At 34.5% G+C, this 14,225-nt stretch overlaps 1 protein-coding gene across 2 annotated transcripts in view; it reads left to right on the top strand.

Moving 5' to 3' along the window:
• MMRN1 (multimerin 1) overlaps nucleotides 1-14,001 on the top strand; it is a 70,607-nt gene extending 56,606 nt beyond the window's left edge. For both annotated transcript variants that reach the window (XM_022582335.3, XM_022582334.3), the window contains 2 exons: nucleotides 11,478-11,630; nucleotides 12,849-14,001. In XM_022582335.3, coding sequence (XP_022438043.3) covers nucleotides 11,478-11,630; nucleotides 12,849-13,270 — 575 coding nt within the window. In that variant the 3' untranslated portion in view covers nucleotides 13,271-14,001. The remainder of the gene's footprint in view (nucleotides 1-11,477; nucleotides 11,631-12,848) is intronic.
• The last annotated feature ends 224 nt before the right edge of the window (nucleotides 14,002-14,225 follow it).

Here is a 14,225-nt window from a genome sequence, read left to right as displayed (position 1 = left end):
AGGAAAAATATTGAGTTGCTCTTTCTCCAAACTACTTTAATCCTTGGTCCTCTTGTGGACACTGCAAATGAGTTTCAGTTAAACTCTGCAGGATATGTGATCATACACCAGGCAAACTGGGTCATTCTTTTTTCCTTAAACCAAAAAGTACCCGTATCTCTACAGTAAGTATAAGTTTAAATAGCTTCAAAATTAATTGAGTTAAGAGACTCAGTAGAACATAAGAACTAATAAACTTTCAGAGTAGAAAGAATGCATGTCAGGAGCTTATAAAAATTGCATTGAGACATTTATATCAAGTTGACTCAATATTGGGCTTAATGGGCTAATAATTAACTTAGTACTGATTCTCTTTTTAATGATGCCTTGATCTAATTGTTTCTTGTTCCTTTATTTACTGTAAGTAGAATTTTTATAGGCCTCAAGTTAATAATTAAAAGTTCTCTATTTTATCTTTGTAAAGATAACCCATAATGAGATCAGGGCAATAAAGGTATATTGGCCTAATTTCATATGTGGGGCAGATACATTCACTGTACCGCAGGATCAGCAACAAAAATGTGCGAGGCCCTTTCAAGTGGATGCGTAGATACGCGTGCTTATTAAGCCGGCTCTGCTTCTATGGGTCATAAAACTGACGGTATTCATTGAACAGCTGAGCAGGTAAAGCCTATGCAAGATAATGAAACCAGTGGACTCAGGCTAAATTCTCCTCTAAGAATAAACCAATTGCAAAATAAACTACTTCCTTTGATACCAACTGTGAGACACACCGACACACTAGTTAAATTTGGCTGTGTTTCCTTTGACCTTGGCTATGATACTGTAAATACTGTCTAGCCACATTACTCCCCTACCTAGCACCAGAAGGTAATTTATCACGATCTTACAAACCTCACAATAATATTATTCAGATTATAGCCACTATCATTTGCAGAATAAATGCAGTTTGTAGAAAGAAAAACCACAGAAACAGAGTTTTTAAAATTTAATCTTTTTTTTTCTTTTTCTAAATTGAAGTATAGTCGATTTATAATATAGTGTTAGTTTCAGGTGTACAGCACAGTGATTCAGTTATACAGTTATACATATATATTCTTTTTTAGATTCTTTTCCCTTATAGGTTATTACAAAATGTTGAGTAGAGTTCCCTGTGCTATACAGTAGGTCCTTGTTGTTTGTCTGGGTTTTTATTTTGTTTTTTTTTAAGATGCTGGGGGTAGGAGTTTATTAATTTATTTAGTTATTTTTGCTGTGTTGGGTCTTCGTTTCTGTGCCAGGGCTTTCTCGAGTTGTGGCAAGCGGGGGCCACTCTTCATCGCGGTGCGCGGGCCTCTCACTATCGCGGCCTCTCTTGTTGTGGAGCACAGGCTCCATACACGCAGGCTCAGTAGTTGTGGCTCACGGGCCCAGTTGCTCCGCGGCATGTGGGATCCTCCCAGACCAGGGCTCGAACCCGTGTCCCCTGCATTAGCGGGCAGATTCTCAACCACTGCGCCACCAGGGAAGCCCTGTTTGTCTGTTTTATATAGAGTAGTGTGTATATGTTAATCCCAACCTCCTCATTTATCCCTCCTCCCTCCCCCTTTCCCCTTTGGTAACCATAAGTTTGTTTTCTATGTCTGTGAGTCTCTTTCTGTTTAATCTTAATTTTAATAACTGATAACCTCCTTTGAAGCCTAATAATAGTAATACTATAATGATGTAATATTGGACACCATGTATTAACACTTACTACATCCCAGGCACTGTACAAATTATACTACATATGTTCTTTCATTTAATATCTATGAGGTAGCTATCATTATTCTTATTTTGAAGGTGAGTAAACTAACCCTCAGAGAGATGAACTAAGGGATCCTGCCTAAGGTCATGCAACTAGGAAGTGATGGAGCCTGACTCCTGGTCTGTTGGACTCAGGGCTCCGCTCAACTACTGTACTGAAGTAGATTGTGAAGTCTATTCACCTGCCTTTCTCTTCCTTCTGCTTGTGTTTGACGAATCATATCTGTCTCAGAGTCTGGCCATATCTGAATATTCCATAGATATTCCCAGGGAGTTTGCTTTCTTGAGGACCCAAATATTACCACTTGTTTCTGCGTTGACCAGAAGGAAGTGAAAGGGCTACTTTTCAGTTTAGCTTTTCTGTGCTAATGGCCAGTGGGCAGTTGTCATTGAAAGTTGGCATCAGTTGTTCACCATATCTCCTCTGAGCTGATGCAGTGGGAGGTAACATTCAGAGTTCTCTTCCATATCACTTTCTTCTGAGCCATTCCCACATCCAGTTATGCTAATTATGATTCCTCTCAGGCCAATTCTGATAAACTGTTCTGGTTGAATCCCTAAATATTTGATTTGTTTCTAAACAAAAGTCCAGTAGACACCAAGAGGATTTTACTTCCTCTTTGAAGATTTGTTTGTGGAGCAATTGGCAGATTTGTCCCCGCAGAGCAGGTCGGGCTGCTTGCCTTGCAAGAGGAGCTGAATCCTGAATTGAATTGTTGTAACAATGTCAGCAGCATGGCTGACGATGCACCTTCTGCTCGTGAGACCACTGACTTTTTATTTTAACCGTTCCTCCAGTATTTACCAAGTATATTAACTCTCCTTAATAAACCTCTTTTATTCATCACTGTCACTTTAACTACTCTTCTTAAGAAAGGCTACGTTCTGTAACAGATTTGGCAGTATACCAAATACAACTTTTAAAATGATCATTTCTGTGAATATAAGCAATTTAAAAGAAAAAATAAGAACCTAGTGAATATTTTACTGTCTTACACCACTTTAAAACCATTTCTAAATTTTGTGACACAGCACAGAGGCAGTTGTGATGACTAAGAAGCACTGAACTTGGAATCAGGAAAACAAAGTTTAAGTCCTGACTAGCAATGTGTTTATTTGTAAAAGTCATTTATTTTTCTAAAACTTACTTTCCTCATTTATAAAATTAGAATAACATATCTACCTTACAAAGTTTGAGAATCAAAGAAATCAACTTTCATACAGTGTATTATTGAGGTAGTTAGGACTATATGATACAATTTTCTCAGCTATATTTGATGTTTATATTTTATTTTCTCTAAAATTTTCACTTAATATTTGATATGTAATTATTTCCATGTAGCAATGTAATTTAAATGCTCATCGTATTCCATTGTTCCATCTTTAATTTATGTCACTGTGTTTTAAAATCAGCATATGTTGATAAATGCTTACCACATAATAAATCAAAAAGAACAGGATTAAAAATATAAAGGCTTAAATGTATAAAAAGGCATGGGTACTGATAAGCACTAAAAAATATCCACAAAAGTGTTAACAAGAGTTTTTTCCAAGGTATTTCAGCTCTTTATATGCTTTTCCATATCATAAGAAATAAACATTCTCACATATACCTCAGGATAAGTTGACCTCTATACAAAATATTGAATATAAGCTAATTAAATTTTGAAGGATAGCTACTTGAATTGAGTTTACGATGTGTTCTGTAAGGTATCCAAAATGACACACAAGCTTGCTATGCTAGAAGCATTCATGGGACTCAGCATTTAGTTATACACACAGCTAAGGATTATTATAGTGAAATAATAGATGATAGGATCAGCAAGGGGGAAAGACCCAGGCGGAGTCTGGAGAAATCCATGCATAGGCTTTCTTATGCTCTCTCCCTCCCATGAGGGGGTGTACTTCTATGTGTTCTGTTTTCCAGTCATCAAAAAATGCAGTCACATGTGTGCAATTTTTCTGCCCAGAGAAGACCATCAGATATTAAGCTCTCAAGGGTTTTATTGGGGCTCACACTGCTATAACAATGTACCATAGATAAAGTGGCTTATAGTCAAGAGAAATTCACTTCTCACAGTTTTGAGATCAGGCTGGCATGGTCAGGTTCTGATGAGAGCCCTCTTCTGGATTGCAGACTATCAACTTCTTGTTTTATTCTCACATGGCAGAAAGGGAATGAGTGAGAGAGTTCTCTGGGGTCCCTTTTAAAAGGGCACTAATCCTATTCGTGAAGGCACCACCCTAAATACCTAAATGACCTAAATACCTCCCACAGGCCCCACCTCCTAGTACCATCACCTGGGGAGTTAGGAATTCCACCTATGAGTTTTTGGGGGACACAAACATTCACTCCATAATAGGGCTGGTCACGTAGGTACCCTCTGTTGAGCACATACCAAAACTCCATACTCTAAAAGGAAAGTAGACGTTCAGCATAAACCATATAGCTTGTCTGAAGAGTCAGGGCACTGCAAAAGACACTTTTTAAATAGTTAGAGAATAGAGACAAGCCAAGTTCCCAGGCATAGATCAAGGGAAAATCCTTGCAAGTCAGCCTTTCTAAAGGCAGCAGTCTCAGGCCTGTTATATTGACTCTTTTCTGCTCATGATATTAAAGATATTCTTTGTGTCAGAGTTGGTTAGCAAACCTGTCTTCTGGGGACAGCCTCCCCAGTTTGTGTCAATAAAACATATCAGTATTGAAAAGAATATTAAATGAACTAGTTTTTGTTCATTGTTCCCTGGGAGAAGAAAAGACTCCCCTAGTTTTCCAGAGGATGCCCCTTTGTATGGAAGGATGACAGTTGAAGAGAGGATGCTGACAAAATTAACAATCCTTTCCTGCTTCATGTCTTGCAATAAAGTGACCATGGTACCTATGGTGAACAGTCAGAAACTCATGCACCTGACACTCACATCTGAACCAAAATTTATGACACATGGTCTGACAATAAAAAGGAAATGGGACAGGATACCAGGTTCCATTTACATAGTCACTGCATATGCTGGGATTCGTTTTCTAACAAGAATCACGGGAGCTATTTCTCAACAATAGACTGTTTCTTTGACACCAAAGTTTTGACACCAAATTTGATTATTAACTGGTCTGTAATTAAATACACTGAATAGATGTCTTTCTACCAGTCCCTGACAACACTATAAGTTCAAAATTGCACATGATAGTATTATTTTGTGCTGTATTATCAAGCATGAAAAAGAATGTGCTGGGATTATTAAATCACAGATTGTGACCATGTGGAACAGCAGTCTGAGTGGACATGATACTCGCATCTTGACAAAAAACTTGCAGCATAAAAAAATAGCTCTGCCGTATATTAACTGCGTATGAAATTTGAAAAACATACCCTCAAAGTTGTAATTGCCAGTGTTACTATACACAGCCTCAAAGTGGATCTGAATGGAAATAATAAGTATTTTCTTATAAATTTAATTTGAATTATTCAAAGCTGTTTATTTTGAATATCGTTGTTTTAGGGGAAAATATCACATGGCACTTTGTTGATACTCTGGATTAATGAAAACTCAAGTCTCTTCACCTCTCGAACAAATTACCAGAAAAATTATTACACAGTGTCTGGACAGCTAAAGAAATCAGTGAAAGAAAGTTATTGTGTGTCACTGTGCCAGAGTCATATAGGAATTAAAATACACATCTAACTTTTACAAAAAAGGAAATCAATTTTTATAGTTAATCAACAGTCCTTTAAGAACTCTTTTCTAGGCTTTATAATCCTAAGCAAGCGTTAAATTTAAAAATTTTCATGGATATTTAGATTCGAGAGGCATCAGCACAAATATTGTGCCAATAAAATCAGGTATTGTTATAGATGCTTTGGATACATCATAACGTTTTTTAAAAATTCTATCTTCTTGGAGTTTACACTCTAGCAAGGATAGAGAACAAAAACATAAGTAAAAATGTAAATTACATAGTATGTTAAAAGGTGATAAATATTATGCATAAAAGAAAAAGCAGAGAAAGGTAGAGAAGCAGAGTTTTGTGGGATGTGCTGAGTGTGTTGGCAGCCAAGTGCAGTATTATTAAATAAGATGGTGGGATAGGCTTCAACTGTGGGAAAAATAGTGAATTCTGCAGGCAACTGGGGATATAATGGAAACTTTGTTATTTTGTTGTAACCAAAGTTGACAGTGGAAGATGTACCTATAGAGTAATGTGATATTTGGTTGTTATGTTTTATGTTTTAAAATGTTTTCCATGTGCTTTTGAACACTATGCTGTTATAAAGCTGTCTTGAATGTGAAAGAAAAGAAACATGCCACAGCATATACTAAGCACTAAATGAATGTTATAGGAGTTCATTATCATAAGAGTTTCGTGTCTTATTGAGAACTGGATGTTTGTACAAATCCCATGGAAGAGGTAGCTTTGGGCTGAGCATTTATTCAATCAACTGTTTACACACTGTGTTGAGTATAATATGTTTAAATTCATCCTATTGTTAACAATTAAACATTTTTGAGCAGGAGTATGACATCACCTCGTATGTGCATTATTAAGATTTATTTTGAGTTCTTCCACAGATCAGTTAGAAAATTATTACAGCAGCCCTGGCTTGAATAGATTAAGACTTCAAATAGTGATAAAGGAACAAAATGGAAACTAGGAATGTTAGTTAAAAGCGAATATATATTCAGTAGAAAACAGCTAATTGAAAATACAAACTCTTAGAATAAAGAATAACACCAAAGTTTAAATAAAGCATCAGTGATGGGAAGTTGGTCATTCCATTAATGGAAATAGGAAGGGTAAGGAGGAAGTACAGTTGTACACAGGAAGAGAAGTTTATTCTGTGATACATGAGTTTAAAGATCTCTTATCCATATAGAAATGTCCAGAAGTCATTTACAAATGTAGGTCTGGAACCAAAAGAGGGTGTGTAGATAAAAAGTGGAAATTATTGCACAGAAGTGATATCTGAGGGCAAAGAAGTGAATTAGGTAGCTAAAGAAAAAGAAAAGAACTGAAGACAGAAACATGGAGATTTCCTTTATTTGAAGAGAGCACGGGGGTTGGGGGAGGAGTAATCAGAACCATCAGAACAAGGAAAGTGCGTGATTCTCTGAACTCAAAGTCTTTAAGAAAAAGAAAAAGACAAGAAGACATAGTGATGTAGGAGACCTGTGCAAACAAAATAATAGAAGTAAAAATATTGGGGAGAGGTTTGTTTTTTTATGGTATAATTTACATAGAGTTCAAGTCACTGTTTTTGATGTGCAGTCTATGAATTCTGACAGATGTGTAGTCATGCAATCACCACAACAATGAAGATGAAGTACAGTTCTATCACCCGCCAAAATTCTCTTATGTAACTTTGTAGTCAAACCCTACCTCCACTCCCAGCCACTGGCAACCAGTGATCTGTTTTCTTCCCTTACATTTTCAAAGTGTATTAAATCATACACTGTGTGTAAGCTTTTGAGTCTGGCTTCTTTCACTTAGTATAATATGTTTGAGATCCATCCATGTTGTTGCATGTATTCCTCTTCATTACCAAGTAGTAGTCCATTGTGTATGGCTGTACTACAGCTTGTTTACCCATTTAGTAGTTGAAGGATATGTTGGCTGTTTTCAGTTTGAGGTGATTCTGAATAAAGCTGCTATAAACATTCACATAAAGGTTTTTGTGTACACATATGTTTTCATTTCTCTTGAGCTAATATGTACCAGTAGCATAGCTTGGTTGTAAGATAAGTACAGTTTTAACTTTATAAGGACAGGCCAATCACTTGCTATTTCCATGAGTAATGTATGAGAATTCTAATTGCTCCACAACCTTGTCAGCACTTGGCACTGTCAATTTTGTTTATTTTACCATTTTAATAAGTGTATTACTGTATCTAATTGTGATTTTATTTTGCATTTTCCTAATGACTAACGTTGTTGAGCATATTTCAATATATTTGCCACTTTTAATACTTCTTTTGATTGAAGATTATAAGAAAAAGGCAAAACATGACAACATCAAATAAAAAACATTAAATTTTCTGGGTCATGGCTTAAGATAAACGAAAATAGTTTAATGACAAGGGTTATAATAAATCATCTGGGACAGGGCTACTTCATTTGGTAAAGATTGCTGATATGATTAAATGAGCTTTAAATTATATTTGAAAGGTTGAGAAAAAAGATTCCAGAAACAATATCAAGAACAACAGATGCGATTTAAAAAGAAGAACAAAAATTAAAACTGACAATTGAAGGAAAAGTAGTAAAGATGGTTGGAAACAATATTGCCATCTGTCTACACACCAATGAACAGAATATGAGTGATTAGAGCAATGAATTTGAAAATTTAATATAAACAACTGTTCACATTTCTAGAAGTTGTTGAAAAGGGACACATGAAGTATTTTTAGCGCAATGGAAGGATAAGTATTATTTGATAGGTATAATTTTGATAAATGATGCAACAGAATAGCATTGAAAATTAATGTATCCATTGGTATGAGGGTGAAAACATGTTAGAGAGCATTGGCATCAGGATGAAAGATAAAGAAAAGCTCTAATGTTGTGTGGATACAGTATCTAGAGCAGATACTGGTGGATTTGTATAACGTTTTCCTCTATGTATGACAAAACTCACCCAGAGGCAGTGATAGGTCTCCTCACTAACCTGTTGCAAACTTCATTCTGCCCTAAGCAGAGATCAGAGTTATCTGCTCTCTACAACGTTACTGTTTAAATGAAGAAATAAAAAAATAAAATACTGATGCTAAAATAGAACTAAGCTTTACAAATTTAAAAATAATTTAAATAAGTGATTAAGAAAAAACTTATGTTACATAAAACGTATTATATATGACATGTTAGGGTTACTATAAATAAAAATAGAAGACATCAATATAAAGTGCCCTTTCATTTTATTCATTGAATACCTATTGAATAAGTGCTGAATGAGTGCCAAGAAAGGTTGAGTGGACAGAGTGGTAAATTCAACACAATCCCTCTTCTCACGGAGTTCAGACATTAAGCAAGTAATTAAAATAAAGAATGGTAAATACTGGCAAAGACAGTGCTTTGAAAATGTAAGGAGCTCTTCAGTCAGTTCAAATTTAACATGAATATTTATGAAATATGGAAGTAGGATTAATAGAAAAGTGTAACTCGAGCACATATTAGGGCACAGAAAGCAAAGATCAGAACCAATTGAGACTTATGAAACATTCCAAGACAGTGGTAAAAGAATTTTAGTCATGTTCAGAGCAGAGAAATGAATATTAAAAGATTAGTTATGCTCTTTGCACAAGATAGTAGAATGTTGAGTTGGCAGAACTTAACTAATTGTACGACCTCCAACAAAGAAAATAAATGGACTGGAAGGAGTTTAAGAGGTTATGGAAGCCCAAGGTAGAAGTTGTGGAAAGTTTGCTTGAAATAATTCTACATCTCTAGAAAAACATGCCAGTGACATCATAGCATCGAACTCTACATGATGTTTGAGAAACTGTGATGAAGGGATAAGAGTATTAGATTAAGGATGAGGTCATCTACTCCATCTTCCATTGATTTGTTTATTCATCTTTTAAAAGGCAATTTAGCACTTCTATATGTCAGGCACTGTGCTAGTCAATAGTGACACAAAGTTTAAGAAATGGAGGACCTGAGCCCTCACCTCACAAAAGCCCACACTCATTGGAAGTAAGGACAAGTGAGCAATTACAGTAGGGTATGATAAATTCAACAGAACTTCAGAGCATCAGACAGCAAATAAGAGAATTCATACAATTAATTCTATCAAAAGGGATGAGGAACGATGTCAAAAAGAAAATGATGCTTTATTGGAGTCTGATTTTTACTGTTAGTTCAAGAAGAAATTGCCTATTGAGCACAAATACGTACAGGAACTTATAAAGGTAGCTAACCATTTTTAAAGTATTTTAGTAATAAAGTAAAAAAATATGAATACAGTCAATATTTTATCATAACTTTAAATGGAGTATAGTTTGTTAAAATATTGCATCATTATATTGCACACCTGAAACTAATAACATAACACTGTAAATCAACTACACTTCAAAAATTTTTTTTTAATTCTAATTATACAGGCATGCAGTTTGGTCACATTTTATATGAATTAGAATTATTAAATATGAGGTAGAATTATTTAAAATATTTATAGATCTCACTCTTGAGACAAATGTTAAAACAAATAACCCTAAATTTAAAAATCATCAGTGACCATGATTTGAAATGAGTGAATTGTAAACTGTTTACACTATTTCCACAAGGTGGAGCCATAGTGGTAACTGTGGCTAGTAATGTATTCTTCCAACCTTTTCTCTCCACATAATTATGAATTATGTTTATAACCATATTCACAATTTGAGGCTTCCTAAATAACTGAAATTATTCTATATCTAATAAGTGAACTGAAACTTGCCGTCTTCAGCAAATCAAACATATTGGGGATTTACCCCACTCTTTTACTGCTGTCTAATATTCCTTGATGAAAAGATACTATAAATTCATTTAATAAGTCCCTCATCAATGGTCATGTAGGTGTCCTACAATTTTTCACTAGTGCAAGTAATATCATAAAGAACTTTCTTGAATAATTATCTTTGTATACATATGCAAGGGTATCTGGAATATATATTCTGGCCAGGAGAAATTTCTGACTCCAAAGCAAAAGAACCTTTTTAATTCTGTCAAATATGGTCAAATTGTCCTCCTATTCGAAGGTTCCAACAATATAAGCTCTAACCAACATTGTATGAGAATGCCCATTTTCCTTCATATTGCATGATTATTTTGTTTTTAAATGTTGCCACCTGATAAAATGTTGTTGGTGGTAATTTGTTATTCCTTAATTAGTAGTGAGGTTGAATAAGTTTTGAAAATTTTAATGAGCTTTTGTAGTTTTTGTTCAATGATTTGCCAGTTCATATTATTTGCCCACTTTTCACTATTTTTACAGGTTTACATACTTTTTCTTTTGGATTAGTCAGAAGTTTTCAATTGCTATAATTAGTCATTACATTGTTGTAGCTGTTAAAAAAAATAGTTTCTCTTAATCTGGCACTTTGAAATTCAATAATGGGTGGTTTTCATTGCAAATGAGTTTTAATTCTTAGGTGGTCAAATGTCAGGATTTTTCTTTTATGGCCTCTGGGTTTTGTTTATTTTGTTTGTGTTGAAAGAGCTTTCCAAAATTTTAAAGCTCAACAAAGATATTCCTTTTATTTGATTGTAATGCAATCATATATGTTTTTTTCACATTTAGTATTTTTACACACATGGAATTTATATTTTTATGGATATCCAATTAGCTTAGCACCATTTATTGAATAGACTTTTTTTTTCTCCAATGATTTGAAATATTACTTTTGTCATGTACTGGTTCCAAATATACATGATTGTGTGTCCAGATAGTCTATCTGTTCTACAGTTGACCAAAATCTTAATATTTACCACACATAAATGCAGTGAATCACAGCATTAGTCCCACTTCCAAAAAGCAGGAAAGGGCTTCAGAAGAAGCCGCTCAGGTAGTTCAGAGATTTGCATGAAGTCCCATGATTACATTGGTGGGTGTCCTGGGCCTGAGAATGCATTTTCCTTAATTCTAATTCTGCTGCAAACTATGATTTGAGATCAACAGGAAAACAGGTCACTTTTACCCTCTTTTATCTTGATTCTTTTTCAGTAACAGAGGAGTATTCAGACTGTAGTAGATCCCCATGCCAGAATGGGGGCACATGTATAAATGGAAGAACTAGCTTTATCTGTGCTTGCCGACATCCTTTTACTGGTGACAACTGTACTGTCAAGGTGGTGGAAGAAAATGCTTTAGCTCCAGGTAAGAAAGTACACGCATCCTTGGATTTGCTCAATGTCATAAAAACATTTTTTGAACTGTTTACGAATGAATGTTTAGACCTGCTTAATCTGGACTCACTTGAGGATTAATTACTTTTACTTCTCAAATTAAGTGAATAACATACATGATTTTGTCAGGTAAACTCATTGATATGCACAAGTTGAAATTGTCAATATTGGTATAATAGAGGCAGTTTAGTGAAAATTCCCCCCCCCACTTATTTTTTTCCTAGTGCATCTTAAAAGAAAATACATATATATATGTCGAACTAGTATAAACTTTTTCTCCTCAAACAAGTTGTTAAAGAATACATCTTTGATTCATATCAGATCTGATCCTTTAAATGAAGCCATAATAAGTGAATAGCAGTATGTCTTCTATGAAGGTCAAGTTCATAGTGTCATTTTGACTGGCTAAGGGCTGTTAGAACATGCTCAGATGTATTGAGTAGAACAAAGATGCCTTTTTGCCCATTTACTTTCGTAAGTATTGGTTGCTATAGATTTACTTCCAGAGCATACCATTTCTGATTTTTATACAAGAAAATGTGTGCAGGGCTTAAAATATATTCTCTTTAAAATGACAGCAAAAAAGTATGTTGCAGATCAGGCTTTTCTTAATAGTGCGCTGCATAATAAAGAGTAAATTTTTTAGTCTGTTTTTAAATCTCAGCCTTTGTAAGTACATTTGGCATTAATTACATAGAAGATTGCTTTTGTCTACTTCTCGATAGTGCATACAATTTCATTGGGTTTCTGTTTTAGCCTCTAGAAACTGTTTGACAAGGTGCTGGAAAAATTGTTTCTGCATCATATCAGCTTTAATTCATGCAAGAGGCTTTAAAACATTCTGACATACCATAATAATCAGAGTGCTTTGAATTCCTTCATCTCTGGAGAGATCAAAGCAACATGCAAATTAATCTCTGAGGCATTTCTATGAGGAAGGTGCTGAGTGTTACTACCACCATTCTATCCTGATCTAAATGGAGAAACAGTCTCAGAGAGGCTAAGCAATTTTGGGTAGTTCAGGCAAGAAAAGGGGCAAACACCCAGACACATATGCCCTTGCTAAGTCTGATGAATGACCTTTTTTCTTCTACTAACGCTTTTTGTAACCGAGATAAAATGATAAAGATATAAACAGAACAAGATCAAAACATGAAAATTAACTCTTTCCATTTTTTTCCGCTAACAGATTTTTCAAAAGGATCTTACAGATACGCACCGATGGTGGCATTTTTTGCATCTCATACATATGGAATGACTACACCTGGTCCTATCTTATTTAATAACTTGGATGTCAACTATGGAGCCTCATATACTCCAAGAACTGGAAAATTCAGAATCCCCTATCTTGGGGTGTATGTTTTTAAATATACCATTGAGTCATTTAGTGCTCATATCTCTGGATTTTTAGTGGTTGATGGAGTAGACAAGCTTGCATTTGAGTCTCAAAGTATTAACAGTGAGATATGCTGTGATAGGGTTTTGACTGGGGATGCCTTATTAGAATTAAATTATGGGCAGGAAGTGTGGTTGCACCTTGTAAAAGGAACAATTCCAGCCAAATTTCCCCCTGCTACTACATTTAGTGGTTACTTATTATACCGTACATAAATTAGTGTGAAAGACAGACTGTCACCTTTACTGAGAAGCAGCCAGTGTTTTTATTTATCTTTGCATGCACATTTGCTCTGTTTTTGGTTTTTCCACATGAATGAAAACCAACTTCTTTTTAAAATCTGAGTAAGGCTGCAAGTTTGTTTATTTCATAAAATTATTTGAATATCTTTTGGACAACCTGTACATGGAGTTCTTGCTCCTAAGGAGATTTAGAGGCATGGAAAACAAAGTGCATTTGTTAGCATAACCATTCCTATTTTTGTCTTTTCATGTTAAGGCATTTCAGTGTAAAAGAAATATTATAAAATGACAATCACTCAATATTGCCAGTCACAGTTGTCTTTGCAATAGAACATTTAACTTTTGTTATTCCCTGTGTACATAAATATATAACATATGTTTCTTAAATTCACAAATTCAAATAAAGTACTCAAAGACCAAGAAGTTTCTTTTAACTTTGATTTTTATTCTTTCCTGTTGAGTTGATTAATTTTACATATTAAAATTTTCATTTGTAATGAGAATTTTTAAAGCTGAATTAGAAACTTAAAATATGCTTAACTATTGTTCCCTTCCTAAACTATATTCAATATCCTGTGATCAACCATAATGAAAAATTTGACAAAAGAATATATATATGTATTACTGAATCACTTTGTTGTACTCCAGAAACTAACACAACATTGTAAATCAACTATACTTCAATAAAATTTAAAAAAAAACTATTGTTCCCTTCCTATAATTAGAGAATAAAGTAGTACTTGACACATTTGAACACTTACACCCAAGTCTAAAAATATAGAAGTGGACATTTTACCTGCCTCCATCATACAATATCTACAGGGGAAAAAAATAACACTTTTCTCTAATGAGTATCCTGTGGTAACACATGCAGACCTGCCTTATTCTTATAACAGGTGCATATATGCCATGGTGATACTACAATTTA

This window comes from Delphinapterus leucas, chromosome 5 (assembly GCF_059928025.1).
Source record: "Delphinapterus leucas isolate spDelLeu-1000000601 "Yukka" chromosome 5, BTC_Dleu_Yukka2, whole genome shotgun sequence".
Classification (NCBI taxonomy): Eukaryota; Metazoa; Chordata; class Mammalia; order Artiodactyla; family Monodontidae; genus Delphinapterus; species Delphinapterus leucas.
The sequence above is the reverse complement of the archived record's forward strand: the minus strand, read 5'-3'. Positions and strand labels throughout refer to the sequence as shown.